At 43.8% G+C, this 18382-nt stretch overlaps 1 protein-coding gene and 1 long non-coding RNA gene across 2 annotated transcripts in view; one reads left to right on the top strand and one right to left on the bottom strand.

The window, feature by feature from the left end:
• Nucleotides 1-7382: 7382 nt before the first annotated feature.
• Nucleotides 7383-9348, bottom strand: LOC132663864 (uncharacterized). The gene is made up of 2 exons (XR_009603301.2): nt 9267-9348; nt 7383-7622 (listed from the first exon to the last, which is right to left on the bottom strand). It is a non-coding gene; the product is annotated as an uncharacterized LOC132663864 (long non-coding RNA).
• Nucleotides 9349-9444: 96 nt separating this feature from the next.
• Nucleotides 9445-18382, top strand: part of SAXO1 (stabilizer of axonemal microtubules 1) — a 95188-nt gene continuing 86250 nt past the window's right edge. The window contains exon 1 of the mRNA XM_060609693.3: nt 9445-9804. Coding sequence (XP_060465676.3) covers nt 9758-9804 — 47 coding nt within the window. The 5' untranslated portion in view covers nt 9445-9757. The remainder of the gene's footprint in view (nt 9805-18382) is intronic.

The raw sequence follows: 18382 nt of genomic DNA, 5'->3' as shown, positions 1-18382 counted from the left end.
AAGAGTCCAATGCTTAACGGACTGAGCCTCCCATGCGCCCTCTAACTGGCTGCATTAAATAATTCAAATTAGGCAGCATCCCATCTAGCAAGTTAGAGAGGTACTCTGAAGAGTTGTCCAAAATGGAAGGTTTTTACAGATGGAAGGTGGGGGCAAGAAAATGATTAGCAAAAGAAAAGAATTCAGATGAGGCTGTTTTAAATCAGTCTTGGTGCCAACGTGGCCCATCTTGGAGCAGCCTGCCCTTGGCCGCTACAGACATATGCACTAGCATGTTGACATGATTGAACCGAAATGCTTACTCAAGCTCCCTGCCCCCGCCCCTCACACACCGAAGAAAAGCTTCCTGTACTAACCCCTCAAGAAGCCAGTGCTTTGAGAGCTCTCTCCCTAGGGTTACTTGTAACAAGGAATATAAAGTTCCTTGCTTTCAATACGTCCTTGGGTTGTGGTCAATTTGATGCATGCCCAGCAGCGAACCCCTTGGGTTTGGTTGGTCTCTAGCATCTTTTAGTTTTCCAGCAGTGTCTGTGGTCAGGAGCACTTTGTAAGGACGTTTTCAATGGCATGAGGGCTGTCATTCTCTGATGACTATTTTATTTTATTTTATTTTATTTTATTTTATTTTATTTGCTGACAGCACGGAGCCTGGAGCCTGCTTCAGATTCTCTGTCTCCCTCTCTCTCTCTGTCCCTCCCCCACCCTGCTCACACACACACACACACACTCTCTCTCCCTCTCTCTCTCTCAAAACTAAACTTAAAAAAAAAAAAAAAAAGAAATTGTTTACTTAGTCTTTGACCAAGGAATGAAAGATACCCGAGGAAGATCACCTGCAACCTCAGGCAGTTTTATTTGAAAGGTTTATCTTTTCAGAGTGGAAAGGCTGCTCAGACAGAATATTGGGAGACTGAATACTCAGGTAAAGAAGAATATGTAACTGAGCCAAATGAGTTGGTTCACTGGCTGTGCAGCAAGCCAATAAAAAGCCACTGAGCTTTTGCAGTGGAAAAAGACAGGCTATTTATTGCTGTGGCACCACCCAGGAGGACCAGGAACTAAAGCCCTAAAGTCTCGAACTCTCTGATGGTTTGCAAAGTGAGTATTTTTAAAGGCAAAATTGGGGTCTCCTGTGAAGGTGGAGACTATTGATTGGAAGCCCGTGAAGTCCTGTGAGCAGGTGCTCAGTCCCCCAGAGGTCTTTTCCAACTTAAGAGGCTTGGAATCTAAAAAAAAAAAAATCTTTATTTTTTATGTTAGAGATTTCATTAGGTACATTTGGTGATTATGTCTCTAGGCCAGTGCTGGTTACTCATCTTACAGGTTCCTTTCCTTTGAATGATAAGCAAGCACTCCTACTCCTTGAGTCTAGGCCTGTGTGTTCCTTTGTTGGTCCAGACAGGCCAACGGGGGGTTGGGTGGGGGGGTGACCTCTAAAGTTCTGAATTGACAAGAAGAATGCCTGGAGGCCAGCCTCAGACAGAGGCGAGCTGGTGGGAGTTAAGCCAGTCTTATTATCTTTTGTCTTAGGCAGCTCTTGTGGTTTTAATTTAATTTTTTTATTAGCCTTTTGTGATGACTCTTTCAATGAGATGATTTTGGAATCTTAAAGCCTTTTGGAAGCGTCTGTTACCAGTTAAACCAGGCATCCCATTCTATTATTTAATTTGGGAAACTTCAAGTGCACTTCTTAAATGAACAATCTTGTCTAATTGGAACTTCCCCCATAGTGGATGGCCACTGTACTTCTAGGTTATTTTTAGTGAAAAAAATTCTTATCTTGCTAGACGTCTGCAGCTCCTTGGGCTGTTGTTCCTAGACATAAAACAAGCAGGTGTGCTGGAAAGTAGCACACTTGACCTTTTAGGACTTAAAGATCCCATCAGCTAAGGCTTTGGGTTCCTCGGAGCCAAACTAATACCTAAAAGGGTATGTGCTGCAGGGTTGGGGATTTTGCATGTTTTGTAACAGTGTACCTTGTTGCACGGAAGTTTTCTTAAGCTTGGTGGGTGACTTAGTGTCACTTTAACCCGTCCCTGACCAACTTAGCCTATCACAGGAGTCTTCTTGAGGTTGGGAGCTCTCTAACAACCTCTAAATGCTTGACTGGTGCCCATCGGCTTTGCAGCTTTGGGGCCTTCATGATCCTGCTAGCGGTAGCCTTTATTTACACAAGACGGGACAAACATGTGCCTTAATATATTAGCAGTGATATGTCCTGGTCATAAGAAGGCCTTGTGCACACCATCACCAAGTCCCATAGAACCTTGCTGAGGCTCTCAACCTGGGGAATTGTGGCCTGAGGGCCAGGGGCTGGCTCAGGGGGGACCTCTCCGCCACCTCACTGGGGTTCCAGGCACAACTGCCAGCACAACTGGGCTCCAGACAAAGGGATCAGCTTAGGTGGCTCTGGGCAGAACCGCCTGTCAACTGTCTGCGGGCTCAAGCTGACCCGAAGGCCGATTAGACTCCAAAGCAGCAGAGCTCAGATCTCAAGCAGCTCACCCACGGCCCTTAGAAACCTGAGAAAGTGAATGTAAAGGGTTGCAGGTATCACGCCTGTGTTTCTCGTTGTCCCTGAATGCTTTGGGAACTTCGCTTCAGACCCGCCTGCTGCCACCACATCTGTCAAACAGCAAAACGTAACCAAGCACATGTAAAGATCTAATTGGCTTTATTAAACAATTCATGAATTGAGCAGCACCCCATCTAGCAAGCGGAGAGGCGCTCTGGGAGTTGGAAGGTTCTTACAGATGGAGGGTAGGGGCAAAAATGGTGTTTAGTAAAAGAAAAGAATTGCCTCAGCTGAGGCTGTTTGGGGGGCGTGGAGCAGGAAGCAAGGCGTCTTATCATGTAGATCACCTCATCTTTCTTTGAGGGATGGAGAGGACCAAGGTGATAGACTTATTGGCGCTGATGGAAAGAAAAGTTTTCCTCACTGACCAGTTAAGGCCACATTTCTGGGGGAGGTGGAACCTGCAATTAGATTGGGTATTAAGCCCCAGTTTGGGGACTTGGTTTAAGTGACACCATGTTGGGCCTGTGGTTTTCTTTTTCAAACGGTACTTTAAGAGTGAAACTGCCGATCCTGTGATAAGTGCCTGTTTAACTTTTTAAGAAACTGCCAAAATTTTCTCATCTCAAGTAGCTGTACTGTTTTACACTCCTACCAGCAATATATGACGACTCCACTTTTTCCATATCCTCAGCAACAATGTTGAATTATAGCCATTGTAATGGCTGGGAAGTGGAATCTCCTTCCGGTTATAATTTGCATATCCCTAGTGATTATTGATGACGTGGCTTGTGTTCGGGGTCTTGACCGCTGCTTCCAGGTTCCGTAATTTGCTAGGAGCACTCACAGAACTGAGCTTGAAGTGGCACTCATGGCTACGATTTATCACAGTGAAAGGACTCATAGCAAAGTCATCAAATGTCAAAGGAGCAAGGGGTGCAATCTGGAGGAAGCCGGGTACAGGTTTCCAAAAGTCCCCTGTCAGTGAAGTCACCCAGGACGTACTTCATTCCCCCATGAGCTGTGACAACAGACTGAAATGCTGTCTGCCAGGAAATCTCATTAGGGACTCAGGGCCGAGGGCTTAAGGGGGCTTACCCTACGGGTACTGTCTACTTCACATGTACCAAAATTCCACGTTCCCAGAAGAAAAAGCAGGTGTTCAGCATGAACCACATTGTTTCAGCACAGCAAGCCATTGTTATCAGGGAATGTTCAGAACGTTCCTGAATTCCAGGTTCTTAGCCAGTGGTAATCGTCACAACCAGGACTTTCCAAGGATAACAGTTCTAGGCTTGCTGCGTTAACTCCTTTCTGCACGAGCATCTTTTCATCATACACTTATTAGGCATTTGTATATTTTCTTTGGTGATCTATCTCTTGCAATCATTTGTTTTTTTTTTAAAAATTGGGGTGTGTTATTATGAGTTGTAAGAGTTCTTTGTATATTCTGGATACAAGTCCTTTATCAGATAAATGATATGCAAGTATTTCTCCCAATCTGTATTTGTCTTTTTTGTTTTCTTAACAGTGTCTTTTGAAGCGTAAATGATTTTGATGAAGTCTGCTCATTTTTATGGATTATTTTATGGATCATGATTTTGGTGTATATCTAAGATATTTTTGTCTAACTGAAGGTCACAAAGATTGGCTTACCTGCTTTCTTTTAGAAGCTTTATAGTTTTAGGTTTTACATTTAAGTCTATGATGCACTTTGAGTTAATTTTTGTATGAACTATGTCACGGTGTAAGTTATACCCCACTCCAAATATGGGTGTCCAATCATCCCAGCATCATTTGTTGAAAAGACCATCCTTTCTGCATTGAAGTGCCTGGCCACTTTTTTTTGGAAATCAATTGGTCATCAATACAAAAGTTTAGTTATGGACTCTCCGTTCTGTTCCTTGATCTGTACGTCCATCTTCAGCCAATATCACACTGTCTTGATTACTTTAGGTATAGTTTTGATAAGTTTTGAAATTGGGTAGTTTAAGTCCTCTTTGTTGTTCTTTTGAAGAATTGTCTGGCTATTCTCAGTCCTTTGCCCTCTATACAAAGTTTTAGGATCAGCATGCCAATTTCTATGAAAAAAGTTTGCTGGGGGCACCTGGGTGGTTCAGTCGGTTGGGCGTCTGACTTCGGCTCAGGTCATGATCTCACGGTCTGTGAGTTTGAGCCCCACGTTGGGCTCTGTGCTGACAGCTTGAAGCCTGGAGCCTGCTTTGGATTCTGTGTCTCCTCTCTTTCTGGCCCTCCCCCGTTCATGCTCTGTCTCTCTCTGTCTCAAAAATAAATAAACATTAAAAAAATTTTTTAAGAAAAGTTTGCTGGAGTTTTGACAGAGATTGCATTGAATTTGTAACTCAACTTGGAGATGATTGCCTTCTTAATAATATTGAATGTTCTAACCCATTCACATCATAAATCTCACCATTCATTTAGATCTTTAATTTCTTTCAGCAGTGTTTTGTAGTTTTTACTGTAGGAGTTTTGCACTTTTAGGGTTATATTTATTCCTAGCTGTTTTATTGATTTTGGTGCTATTGTGGATCAGATCGTTAATTTAACTGAATAGTGAAGATCTAGAAAGTCATTTTTTTTTTGTAATTGATCTTGTCTCCTGAAGCTTTGCTTCTTATTTCTAGTAGTTTTTTTAGTTTTTTTTTTATAGGATTTTTTAAAACTTTCTACATATTGGATCATGGCATCTGAACTAAAGACAGTTTTATTTTTTCCTTTTTAATTTTGATGCATTTAGTTTCTTTTTATTCCACTGAGGGGAACTTCCAGTAGGATGTTGAATAGAAGCAGTGAAAACAGACATCTTGTCTTGTTCCCCACATCATAGGGGAAGAATTCAGTCTTACCACCATGTATGATGGTAGTTGTAGCTTTCTTGTAAATACCTTTTATTAGGTCAAGGAAATTCGCTTCTTTTCCTAAGTTGTTGAGGATTTTTTGTCACAACTGAGTGTTGATTTTACAAAATGACTTTTCTGAATTTATTGAGATCAGGTAGTTTTTCTCCTTTATTCAACTGAAGTGGTGCATGACATCGATTTTCCCCTATTAAAACAACCTTGTATTCCTGGGCTAAATTCCTCTTGGTCATATTATGTCATCCTTTTTATACGTTGCTGGTTTCTGGTTGCTAATGTTTTAAAAGGATTTTTACATTCATATTAATGAGAGATATTGGCCTGTCATTTTTGCGTGACAATTTTATCTGACTCTAGAATCAGAGTCATACTGGCTTCTGGAAGCGTTCTTTTCTCTATGTTTTAAAAACATTTATTTTTATTTATTTTGAGAGTGAGAGAGAGATGCAAGTGGGGAGGGGCAGAGAGAGGAGAGGGCGAATCCCAAGCAGGCTCCGCACTGTCAGCGCAGAGCCTGACGCGAGGCTTGAATCCGTGAACTGGGAGATCATGACCTGAGCTGAAACCAAGAGTGAGACACTTAACTGACTGAGCCACCCAGGCGCCCCACTTTCTCTATTTTTTAAGAGTAGGTATAGAATTGCTATTATTTCTTCCTCAAATATCTGACAGAAATCACCAGACCCTTCTATTTTTGCTTCGTCACCCTTTAATAGTTTATAGTGATATACTTGGGCAATATTTTGGTTGCCCATTTCTCTGTCTAGATTAAGGGCCATGAGGACACTGTCTGTGTCTCCATTATTCAGCACAATGCTTGGTTTGAAAGAGCTAGGGGACCACTAAGTGTTTGTGATGTTTCCTGTCAATGGCAATGTGGAGTGACTGAATGGTTAATGTTAGGTGCTTAATTTGTGTCTTATGATGGTCTTATTTATGTCTTCTGTTGGTGCCAGTGAAATTTAGCAATCCTAATTATTTAGGGTGCTGAGAAGACAGTGTTTTCCTAAAGTGCTTTGCACTCAAAGCAATAACTATAGATTTTTTAAACAATGTTCTACAAAGAGATTTTCAGATAATGTACAGCAAGAAGCTGGGGGTTGGGTGAGTTAGTTACAAGGCTAAGGAATAAAAATTCTGTAGCCTCACAGAGTAGTGTCAATTTTACAAAAAGATTTTGGGGAAATATTAAATAAAGATGGTCCTATTAAGAAGCAAATGGACAATACTAAGAGAAAACACTGTTTGCAGTGATCTTTATGTTCTCCAAATTCCCCCATTCATTCTTTTACTTTGTCCTTTTCTTAAGTGGAAAAGTTTAAAAAGAAAGACCTAGGTGAGCCTGAATCCCAATTTCAGGACTTATCAGCTGTGTAATCTTGAGTTTGACTCCTAGCTTCAGTGTTTTGATTTGTAATATGATAGATTTTTTAAGTTAAAAAATTTTTTGAGAGAGCACACGTGCATGAGTTGGGGAGGGGTAGAGGGAGAAGGAGAGAGAATCTCAAGCAGGCTGCATGCTCAGCACAGAGCTTGACGTGGGGATTGATGCCATGACCCTGGGATTGTGACCTGAGCTGAAATCAAGAGTTGGACACTCAACCAGTTGAACCACCCCAGTGCCCCAGATTTTGTCAGTTTTAAGAGATAGATGAGAGAACCTGTGGGAAAGCATGCACAGGTGTTTAGCATATAGCAAGTGACAGTAAATTCTTTGCAGGCAAGGACATTTGGCACAGGGTTATGGAGGTGTTTAGATGGGGCAGGGTAGAGTTGGCTGGAACTAACAAAATGTGGGCAGTGAGTGTAGAAAGTGGGGTGGGGGCAGGTTGTGCTGGCCAGCATGGGCTCTGCAGAAGTACCAGTGTTGAGGTTATTTTCTCCACACCCCATTCATCTTTCAAGATCTCCACTCTGTTGAAGGCAGGGATGGGGGAGGTTGGGCGTACTACACACAGGTTGTTGACAAGATCTATCCACAAAGGCAGTTTGAATGGGAGGTGGTTCTCATTAAAGTCTGTGGGCATGAATGGGGCATCCTTCTTCTGGAAGACTCATGGATCATGTTTAGGCAGATGTCAAGACATGGCTGGTGTCCAGGATTTTAGTTCTTCTGGAAAAATTATGTGATGTTCCCTGTCAATGGATGGCAGGCAGGCTTTGCCTTGGCTTTCAATAGTTCCCACCTCTCCGTCTTGTCTCCCGAACCCCCAAGGTTTCCATCTTTCCTACAGGAAGGCAAGGAGCAGCTTCATACTCTTCTGTTTTTTATTTTTTTACTTTTTATTTTTGAGACAGAGAGAGACAGAGCATGAGCAGGGAAGGGGCAGAGAGAGAGGGAGACACAGAATGTGAAGCAGGTTCCAGGCTCTGAACTGTCAGCACAGAGCCCGACGTAGGGCTCGAACTCACCACTGTGAGATCATGCCCTGAGCCGAAGTCGGACGCTTAACCAACTGAGCCACCCAGGCACCCCCATACTCTTCTGTTCTTAAGAAAGATCAGTAAGCTTTGCTCTCCTCTGGATCTACCTTTTTGACTTTCTAGATCCGGGATTGGTAAACTTTCTCTGTAAAAAGCCAGATGGTACATATTTAGTTCTTTTGTGGGCCTACAAGCAAAACCAGGAATATTTCTACCAATTTTTTGACAAAACTCAAAACTTTATTTAGAGACACTAAAAATTGGATTTTATGTTTGGTGAGTCATGTAATAGTCTTACTTTTTTCAACGATTTAAAAATGTAAAACCTAGGGTGCTTGGATGGCTCAGTCGATTGAGCATCTGACTGGCTCAGGTCATGATCTTACCGTCTGTTAGTTTGGGCCCCGCATCAGGCTCGCTCTGTCAGCATGGAGCCCGCTTCAGACCCTCTGTCCCCTTTCTCTCTGCCCCTCCCCCTCTTATGCATGCTCTCTCTCAAAAATAAATAAAACATTTAAAAAAAAAAGTAAAAACCATTCTTAGTAGACTAGCCATGTAAAAACAGATGGCCAGCTGAATTTGGCTTGCAGGCAATAGTTTGCTGCCCTCCGTTCTGGAGCCTAACGTGGAAGAAAGTAAACCCCCAAAACTTGGAATATTAAGTGGCCTGCAGTTGAAGGTGCTCTGACTCGTTCACTAAAATGAATGGGGAGGGTTAGCGAGCATGGAAAAAAAAACAACATAGGACTGTCCATACCTGAAACTCCTATTTCCCACAACCAGGAAGCCATGATGTCTGATTCCAAACAACTCAGCTTGCCTCATGATCAGAATCACCTGGCTTCCCGAGGGAACTAGAGTCCCAGACTGGAGGTGGCTTCTGGGCAGGATCTGTGGTGGTTCTCAGGATCAGGATCAGGGAAGGACGACAGAGGCCAAAAGAACCTCTGCAGCTGTGCTTCTTAAAGTGTGGTCCCTGGTGCAGCAGCATCAGCAACACTCGGGAACTTGTCAGACATACACATTCTCCACTCACCCCAGACCTACTGGATCAAACTTCCAGGGTGGGGTGGGGGCTGGCAATCTGGCTTTTATGAAGCCGGGTGTTTCCGATGGCTAAACCTGAGCTCTAAAATGAGGACCACTGCCCAGGCATCATTACTAGCACCTGGAAAAGCGAGTAAGCACCCACCTGAGCGAGAAAGGCCTAGGCACCCTGAAACTGCTTTGTTCTCAAGAGTTCAAGGTGGATGGGAGGGTGGAGCCAAAGGTATGGATTTCTATGAGAAGACCCGGAAATGGTATTTAAGGCCAGCCGAAAGGAGGTCAAAGGATGCCTTTTTAAAGGGGCATCACAGATCCTAGAGATAGAAAATGCCACCGCATGTGATGACTGGCCTTTTCGGCCCTTTTGCACACGTGCTCATGGCCTTTGCTGACTTGCGCACCTACGAGTTTTCCAAAGCCGTCACAACCTTCGCCTTTCGGTTTCTTTACGGTTCAATAGGGAACATTTGTCCTGGGCCGCCGGGTGAGGTTCCGGGAGCGTCCTGACCTCACAAGCGGCCCTTGTGACATCACTGCCACCCTGTGGTTCAGCTCCTGTCCCTGGGGACGTCACAGAGGCCCCGTGGCTTCCTGGGCGCGGGCAGCTGCTCCAGGTGCATGGGTCGGGCCTGCAGAGGCCCAGGCTGCGCGCGCAGGGGGAGGTCACCTGGGCTGGTGCGCAGGGCACGCTCACTTCTGCTCTTGTGTGAGGCCAGCTCCGGGAAGGGAACAGACGGCCCGACTTTGCAAAAGGCCACTTAAGTTTGCTTTGAAGTAAATATTCAGAACTTTTGCCAAGGCCCTCGAGACTGGGCGTGTCCCCAGAGAGGAGGTTGGGGCCCAAGAGGCGGCGGCGTCAGGGGATGCTCGGAGCGGACATCTAGGTGTCGGGATGGCCCCGGTGAAGAGGAAGTGCCTCTGCGACCTGTGCACCTGCGGGTAAGGGGGCCGCGCCCTGGCCAAGGATCCAGGAGCGGGATTTTCAGACTCTGCGAGCTAGGCTGAGAGTAAGCCTGTGCCGAGTGGTGAAGCGGCACCACGGCAGAGTTGTCCGCTTGTCACCATTTTTTAGGCTGCAGTTAGGCTAGCATTCAGGGCGGCCGCGTTGACTCAGTCTGGGCGAACGTGGCTGTCCTGGGGCCTTTAAATGTGTTCCTTCACCCAGAGCTGCACAGAGGTCGAAACCCCGGCAGCGCCCCCCCCGCCCCGTGTGTGCTCCCTTCCCTGCAGCCTAGAAAGTGTCAAAGATGGAAAGCCCCTCGCCAGGTTGGGATGAATCTTGCTGCTTTTGTTGGACTTTTGGAAGGGGGTAGGTTGGGGAAGAGGAGTCCTTTACTGTGTCAGAGTTCCTCGGAGTGAGATGTTGTTGCTATTTCATCAGAGAAGTGGTAGGTATTTGCAACACCTGTTTCCCCCTGGTGCAGATTTGAACAAGAATAAGGAAAGGAAATCACTTTGCGCCCTTGTGCTGGCCAATTGCCTTTAAAAGTTGTTTTTGTTTTTTTAATTTTGAGAGAGAGAGAGAGAGCGCATGCAGGAAGGGCAGAGAGAGGGGGAGAGAGAGAGAGAGAGAGAGAGAGAGAGAGAGAGAGAGAGAGAGAATCCCAAGCAGGCTCCACACTGTCAATGCAGAGCCTGAGGCGGGCTCGAACTCAGGAACCATGAGATCATGGCCTGAGCTGAAATCTAGAGTGCGACGCTTAACCGTAACCGACTGAGCCATCCAGGTGCCCCAAGGCCAGTTGCCTTTAAAGACCAATCCTGGGTGAAGCTCCACAAAGGCAGGTAGTCCCAGGGAGAAACTGTGGGGTTTCCTTAAAGTTCTATGACTGACTCCTTTCTTGTATCTCACGGAATCTGACATGCTCCTTCCAGTTGCTTCCCAGGACATCTGGGGAACTGTTGGGCTTGGGGACTGCGGAGAGGCATCAGAAAGAGGGGTGGGCTGTAGGGTCTGTTCTGGGCTGTGGCTAATTGTGGGATCTTGGGCAGGGAACTGAATGTCTCTAGGATTCTCTAAGGATTAAATGAGATAATGTGAGTCTCCTGCTATTAGATTGTGCTTGATATAGCTTGACGTCTTGAAGTTACAAAAAGTGCTTGCCCACCACAATGTGCACAAGAGTGTAAAAGATGGCACTGGTAGTGGGGAATACTAAAGAGAACTCTAAAAACTGGATTAGAAGCCTTATACATGTTTGGAATCAATGGATGGTCCTCAGTTTGGGCTGATCATGAGAGTCACCTGGGGAGTCCAGGTCGGTTGCCCAGACTGTTCAACCCTCCTCTCTGAGGGTGGGCCTCGCTGGCCGTCTTCAGGTGATTCTGACCATTTGCTAGGATTGGGAACCACTGATCTAGATCATATACGAGTATGGGTCTTGCTTTTAAGCATTGATAGGTGGGGCCAAATTATGTTTTAGTTTAGGGCTACCTTTCCACATGACAGAGGCAAAACCTCTATGGCTCACCATCCCCTGGGGGGGCCCTTCACTTCACCCTCCGGCCTCCTCCTGAGATAATGAGATCAGATTGTCATTAGGGTTTAATCTGCACTGTTGTGGGCATGGGGATTGAAGGCCTATTTTCCATCTTTGCTCAGCACCTAAGTAGTTAGGAAGGTAGGCATGCTTATCCAAGAGGTGCAAAGTACATGCAGTGAGAAGTCCCCCTCCCATCCCTGTTGTAGGCGAACTGCTTCTTTGGGTTTTCCTAATGATTCTGTGTCTCCTCCATCCCTGCAAGGGGGCTATTCACCATCACAGGCATCCTTGGTTCTCTCTGCTTCCTCCTCCTCCTGTATCTACCCCTCCACTCCATGGTCGCAGTCTGTGGTCTCTGGTTTGACCCACATCCGTCGCCCCGCTTCTCTTCTGTCTTCTTTCACTTCTCAAAGTAGGTGTTGACCCACCTGGCTATCTCATTAACTTCAACAGCCTTTGAGCGTTCACTGTTTCCCCCCTGTCCCCGTATCTGCCCCATTAATGGTGCCAGCAACGTTCCACGTGCCCTGGGTTTAAAAGTTGGAATCTTCTCTTCTCCCTCATCTCCAAGATAGAATTATTTCCAAAGTCCGGTTTCCTCCTCTTCGGTCTTTCTTTAATTGGTCCCCTCCTTTTTATTCCCATAGTTCCTTCCTAGGGTCTCTCATTTTTATGTTTGGAAACTGGTCCTAACACATTTTTCTAACGTTCCCTCCAATGATTGGCTTACACAAAGCCACTCCTTGAGGTGGATAGAGCTTTCTGGCATTTCCTGTGCATACCTCATGACCTCCCATCTCTGTTCCTTGCTCTTGCCTCCATGTTCTTTCAATGCCTGTGTCCCCTCCTCCTGCTGTGCGACCTGTTAAGGCCCTGTTTTGTTTGTAAGTCTCCACTAACCCAGTCCTGTAGCTCCCCATCAAAGAGTGACCCTTCTCCCTGTGTTCTCGGTTCTAGTTATGAGTCTGCCTGCTTTATCCGTGCCCACTTGATCGTATACTCCTGGAAAGCAGAGACCGCGTTTTCTATTTTTGTGTGCTCTGTAATATTACTATTCTCTATTTGTTAGTCAAACAGCTTTTTGAATAAAAATATATATTTTTTTGTTTGTTAAGGTGATCTACTGGAATGGATTAGGAAGGCAAGATCTACAGCTGTACTGTCCAGTGGGGTAGCCACCAGTCATGTGGACCATTTCATCAAAATTAATTAAAAGCAAATAAAATGAAAACTTCAGTTCCTCACTGCAATAGCTACATGGGCGTCATGGCCACTCTATCGGACAGTGCCGATGGGGGATCATTTTCATCATCACAGAAATTTCACTAGACAACCTTGATCTAGAGTCTCATTATCTGGGAGTCCTCATCCTCCTCACCTCAAGTTAAATCTCCAAGGTGTGTTGGGATGAAATGAAAAGAATTTTATAGGTGTTTTCTAAGCCCTGGATGTCAATAACTTTTGACGCTTCCCAGCCTGAGGTTATGGGAAAGTGATGAGAAATCTGGAGGAAAAGTATGTGTGACGAAGAAGTCTGTCAGAGGAGAGGGCCCTTTGGTGGAAGAGGGGAGATTGGGGTTTGAGTCACTTGATCCCTCTCGGCTTGGTTTCTTTTAATTTTTTAGACCAGAGTTGTGGAGGTTCTTTGTACTGCTAAGGAAGCCCATACCTCTCCCTCTTCTCTCCCACTTCATCTTCCTCCTAAGGCTAGGTTTATGCAAAGAGTTGTCCTTTCAACTGTATTTCTGAAGACTTGCTTCTTGTTAGTGGAGAAGCTTGGGATGCACAGGTTCCTGGAGAGGAAGTCTTCCTTCCTGCAGCAGCAGCTGTCAAAGGCTCTGGGCATGGGCTCTGCTCTTGGAACAAGTTCTTACTCTTGGCCACAAGATGGCAGCCTTCTCCCAACCATCTCTCCTTAAGTCAGAGACCAGCCTAAGTGGGAAACAAAACCTTGGAGTTCTGGGTTTTCCTTAGTTTAATTTTCTAAATTACCATATTGTTTTACCATTTAAATTTACCACATTGTTTTCTAAAATGAGCAATTATATTTTAGAGCCCAGCAGAGCTCCGTAAGTGGTATACGTAGAGCAGTAGGTCAGATTAGAAAGGGATGGTGTTTCAAATATCTAAATCTAAAGATTCTAACATTCAAAACAAAAACACAAAACAGAAAACCAAAATAAAACCCTTTAGATGAACTTTTCTGGTTTGAACAAACCACACGTATTTTACTGCATCAAGCTCAAGGCTCTACAACAGTCCACTTGACCATCAAAGTCTGGCAAGTGGAATTATTACAATGAAATGTTATATTCTCTTTTCAATGTAATCAGTCCCAAATAAGCCAAACTATTCATGGGTTGAAGAAACACAAGAAAGTGAACAGTTGAACATTTTTTTTCACCGTCTTATCACTTAATTATCTGGACAACAGAGCTATATTGGGGGATTTGAATATAGTGACCCTACTTTTGTGTCTTGAGAGAATAGGATTTCCAATTACATTTGAGTATCATCAGCATTTCATATTATGGAAAAAAATGCTACTCTTTAGTTTTCAGTATTATACCACCTTACACATATGTAGTGTTTAAAAATTGTAAAAGTAGTTTCTCATACATTATTATCTTCCTGGGGATCCCTCTACATGGGAAGCATTGCTTAGTTTGGAAGTTTGATTCCCTGATCTTAGCCTCTGTTCTCCCTGTGGATGTTTTTGGTTTACTGAGCTATTTATGTCCCAAATTATTAAATTTGAAACTGGGGTTGGGAGAGGGCTGTAGATGAAGTAAAATGTCAGATTTTTAAGGCCAAAAGGGATCCTAATGGTCACTAGCCCTTTAATTTTACAGATAGTGGAATTGAAGCATTGAGATTCATTTTAATACATAAGAACACATTTTGTTAAGCTTTAGGCACAATTTAGGTCAATCGATGAAATTTTATTCATCTACTGTGTGTCAGAGAGTGTACTGACTATTACAGTTCACAGTCTGTGGTCTGTTTTCAAGTCACACTGGGCTATTTTTGACTACAGATTGTAATATGAAGGCTCCTGTCCAGTTAAGAAATAATATTTGATGTTAAAAAAGGTGTAATTCTTAAAGCCTTTTAGTAAAGTAATAAAAATAGCAAATCTCTCTTCTGAGATTAAAGTGTAATAACACTCCTTTTTCTGAAATTCATGTTAAAAAACAGTTAATCGAGGGGTTGATATAGCTTGCTTTTTATATCTGATTATTTTATGGCTTGCAGTGTGCTATTTTAAAGACTTTGTGCAGCCTTGCAGAAAATTCCAAGACGGGGTAATGTATCATGAAATATTTATGTAGCATTGGTAGTATGTGCAGCATTTCATAAAAAAGGTAGTCCCATAGAGGACTTGCGAGTTGTTGAAAAGGATGTGGATTTGGCCCTTTCACAGAGCTTGGGGAGGAAGGTGATCTCAGGGCCAGTCATGTATCTGCAACTTAAATCAGTTATGTTAACCAGGGAGGAACTTGTTATTTTAATTTTGGAAAATATTTTCTTCACATTGATGGAAATTTCCTTAACCCTAGATTTTATTTTCTTAGAGTCTCTGTTACAAATTAAGAGGAAGGAAAAAAATCAAGGAATTGGTTTGATATTACATGTTTCAAGAAGAATTCTTGTTTTTAATTTAAATAAAATTGACTTCATAAATTCTGATTAAGAAAAAAGGACAAAGAACAGCTTTTAATAGAAGCTTGCTGGTGGCTTTTTATCTTTAGCAAATCCAGAGAGAGGAGCCAAGAAAAAAACCCCACCCTTTTCCTTTAACATTGAATTATTTTTATTGTAGAATTGTGCACTTTGTGTTCTGTTATGTGCTCTTTAAAAATGATGGCATTTTTTGTGATATCAGAATTAACGTTTAGTGTCCATAAACACATTTCATCTTATAAAAGATCAGTTCAGTAAGTATGAATGATTAGTCAAATTTCAGATAGGAAATCACAACTTCATAGTATTCAGATTACAGCAGTTAAAATGATCTCAGTTTTACAGAGTACAAATTGGTCAGTTTAGAGTTTTGAGTGCCCCTGCTCTAATTCCGTCTGCTGTGGGCACTTTTAACCCCCCTTTCCCTTTATTGATATTAAAATATTTTGGACTGACCTTCTGATTTACAGTTCATTTGGGAAGGTGACTGGTCTCCTGTGGGGGGGGGGGGGAATGGCTAAGCTTCCAATGAACAAGACCGATAAAATAAGCGATGTAGGACTTCAGAGATGGGAGAGCTCCCTTTGGGAAGGGATAGCAGAGAAGGCTGTAGGAAGGGGAGTCATTTGCTTGTGGCATGGGGAAAGAGAGTTGCCAGACTTAGGCTACCCAGTTTCAAATCGTGGCTATGCCACTTTGAGCTTGTGCAGGTGGTTTAGTCTTTCTGTAGGTGTGAGGATTGGGGGGGGGGGGCGGGGCGGGGGGAGGGAAGCACATGCCTGGTACTTAGTGGCGAGCTCTGAAGGAAAACCTTGGGGGCAGGACTGTCTATACCAGCTGCAGAGGCATGGTGGCATAGAGAGGTGGACACATCACATCCAACTGAACACTTGAAGCCTTGAGAGGGAGGTCAGGTCAGAAGCTCCATGGAGGTAATTGCGTGGGGCTCTTAAATGTCTAAGAGTGGACCTTGGGCAGCAAAGACAGCCACTGATGTGTCTGAGCAGGTGAGCAGTGCAGATAAAACCATCTTCTCTGGGGCGCCTGAGTGGCTCAATCGTTGTCTGACTCTTGATTTCTGCTCAGGTCATGATCTCACGGTTGTGAGATTGAGCTGCATGTCAGGCTCCATGCTGAGTGTGGAGCCTGTGTGAGATTCTCTCTACCCCTCCCCTACTTGTTCCTTCTCTCCCTCTCCGTCTCTGACAAAATGCACAAAAACAGTTTCTCCAAAGTACTCAACAGAGCGGCATCTCCCCCCGCCATTAAAACAAATACCCAATATCTGAATTAGGTCAACTTTAAGTCTGTTGTTTGGTTAAAACTCCTGAATGGATGGGTAATTTGCTAATATTTCCTTGAAGGTACCTTCATGCCATTCTTGTCATTTTCCTTTCTTTATTCAACAGTGTGCTGATGGTTTACTATGAGCGGCAGTGCAATGTGGGAGTTAGGAGCACAGGGCCTGGGCCATAACATGTGGGTTCAAATCCCAGCCTTTGCACTTACCAGCTGTGTCATGTGGAACCATTTTAGAGCAGAACCTTTGCACCCTCGTCTTTAAAATGGGGATCATAGAGCCTATCTTGTGGTGGTGTTGTGAGGATTGAGTCTCAGTATTAAATAGGCAAATAGAACAATGCCTGGCATAAGTAGTAAGGCATAAATAAGTGTTATTAGGTAAATGTAAAGCTGTCAGTCTGTGTTCTAGGTCGTGAGGCCCTGGGAGGAGGGAATCAGCTCTTTTGCTCCCATGGAGAACTTGCACTCTAGGGAAGGGTGTTAATTCTGTTTATTGGCTGGCGAGTAATGAAAAATACTCTGCAGAGAATTCATACAGCCTGATGTGCTTAACTGCTTGGGGAATTTGATTAAGCTTGGAGGATAGAGTGGGTTCATAAAGATATAATCTGCTCCTCACCCAAGTGGGAAGGCCCTCTGCCCTCTCAGGGATGCTTACGTTTGAGTCAAGCAATGATTATGCTTCTTAAGTTGACATTAACCTTCAGGTAAAGTTTCTAATTCAGTTTAGACATTTCCAAGTCTTAAAAACAGTGACTTAGGGATTAAAGGGATCCTCACTGCCTAGCATATGCTACCATTCCCTTCTATTCTCTTCCTTATTGGCTCCTTCCAAATAACTTTGAAGCATCTGTGATGGTCTTCAAGGAAAATGTTTCTAAATGGCTGTCAATGTAACCACTTACCTGAATACATCCGTATATCTTGGGTATCCAGAATATCCCAAAGCGTCTCATTCTAAAGTTAACAAATAATTCATGGAAGAAGTTACGGGGTGCCTGGATGGCTCAGTTGGTTAAGCTTTGACTCTTCATTTCAGCTCTGGTCATGATCTTGCGGTTCATGGGTTTGAGCCCCATGTCAGGCTCTGGGCTGACAGTGGGGAGCCTGCTTGGGATTCTCTGTCTCCCTCTCTCTGTCTTCCCCCCACCCCCTCCCTTCCCTCACACATGCATTATCTCTCTTAAAATAAATATTAAAAAAAGAACTTACATTTCTGCCTATGCTGGTCAGTTACTTAATTTTAGAAACGTTATCCTATACATGATTATTTAAAAAAATCAAAACTTTCCCCCTTAACTATCCATTTTTTTCTTTCAAGTAGGATGTAACTTTGTTCTTCAAATAAAGAAAATCTATATATATCTGAATAAGAGCTCAAAATTAAAAGCAGAAGATTAATTGAACACATTGTTCTTCTGTCCTGACTCAGATGAGTAATGTCTGGGAAAGAACATGGGACAATGAGTTCGAATGTTTGAATTCTAGTCCTGGTTTTGATTATTAGGTTTGTGAATTCATTCAGGTCCTTTAACATCTTTTCTCTCTCTCTCTCTTTTTTCTTTCCTTTCCTTTTCTTTTCTTTCTTTCTTTCTTTCTTTCTTTCTTTCTTTCTTTCTTTTTTTTTTTTTTGAGAGAGAGAGAGAGAGACAGAGCACAAGCAGGGGAGGGGCAGAGAGAGAGGGAGACACAGAATCCGAAGCAGGCTCCAGGCTATGAGTTGTCAGTACAGAGCCTGACGCAGGGCTCGAACTCACAGACTGTGAGATCATGACCTGAGCCGAAGTTGGACACTTAACTGACTAAGCCTCCCTGGTACCCCAACATCTCTGGATTTTTAAAATTTATTTTATTTTAGAGAGAGTGTGAGCAGGGGAGAGGGGCAGAGGGAGAGCAAGTGAGCATGTACAAGAGAATGTTAAGCAGGCTGTATGCTCAGTGTGAGCCCAATGCAGGGCTTGAGCCCATGACTCTGGGATCATGACCTGAGTAGATCAAGAGTAGAATACTCAACTGACTGAGCCACCCAGGCTCCTCTAACATCTTTG

The sequence above is a fragment of the Panthera onca genome, chromosome D4 (genome assembly GCF_046562875.1).
Source record: "Panthera onca isolate mPanOnc1 chromosome D4, mPanOnc1 haplotype 2, whole genome shotgun sequence".
Classification (NCBI taxonomy): Eukaryota; Metazoa; Chordata; class Mammalia; order Carnivora; family Felidae; genus Panthera; species Panthera onca.
Note: the sequence above shows the minus strand (reverse complement) of the source record. Positions and strands in the feature narration are given on the sequence as shown.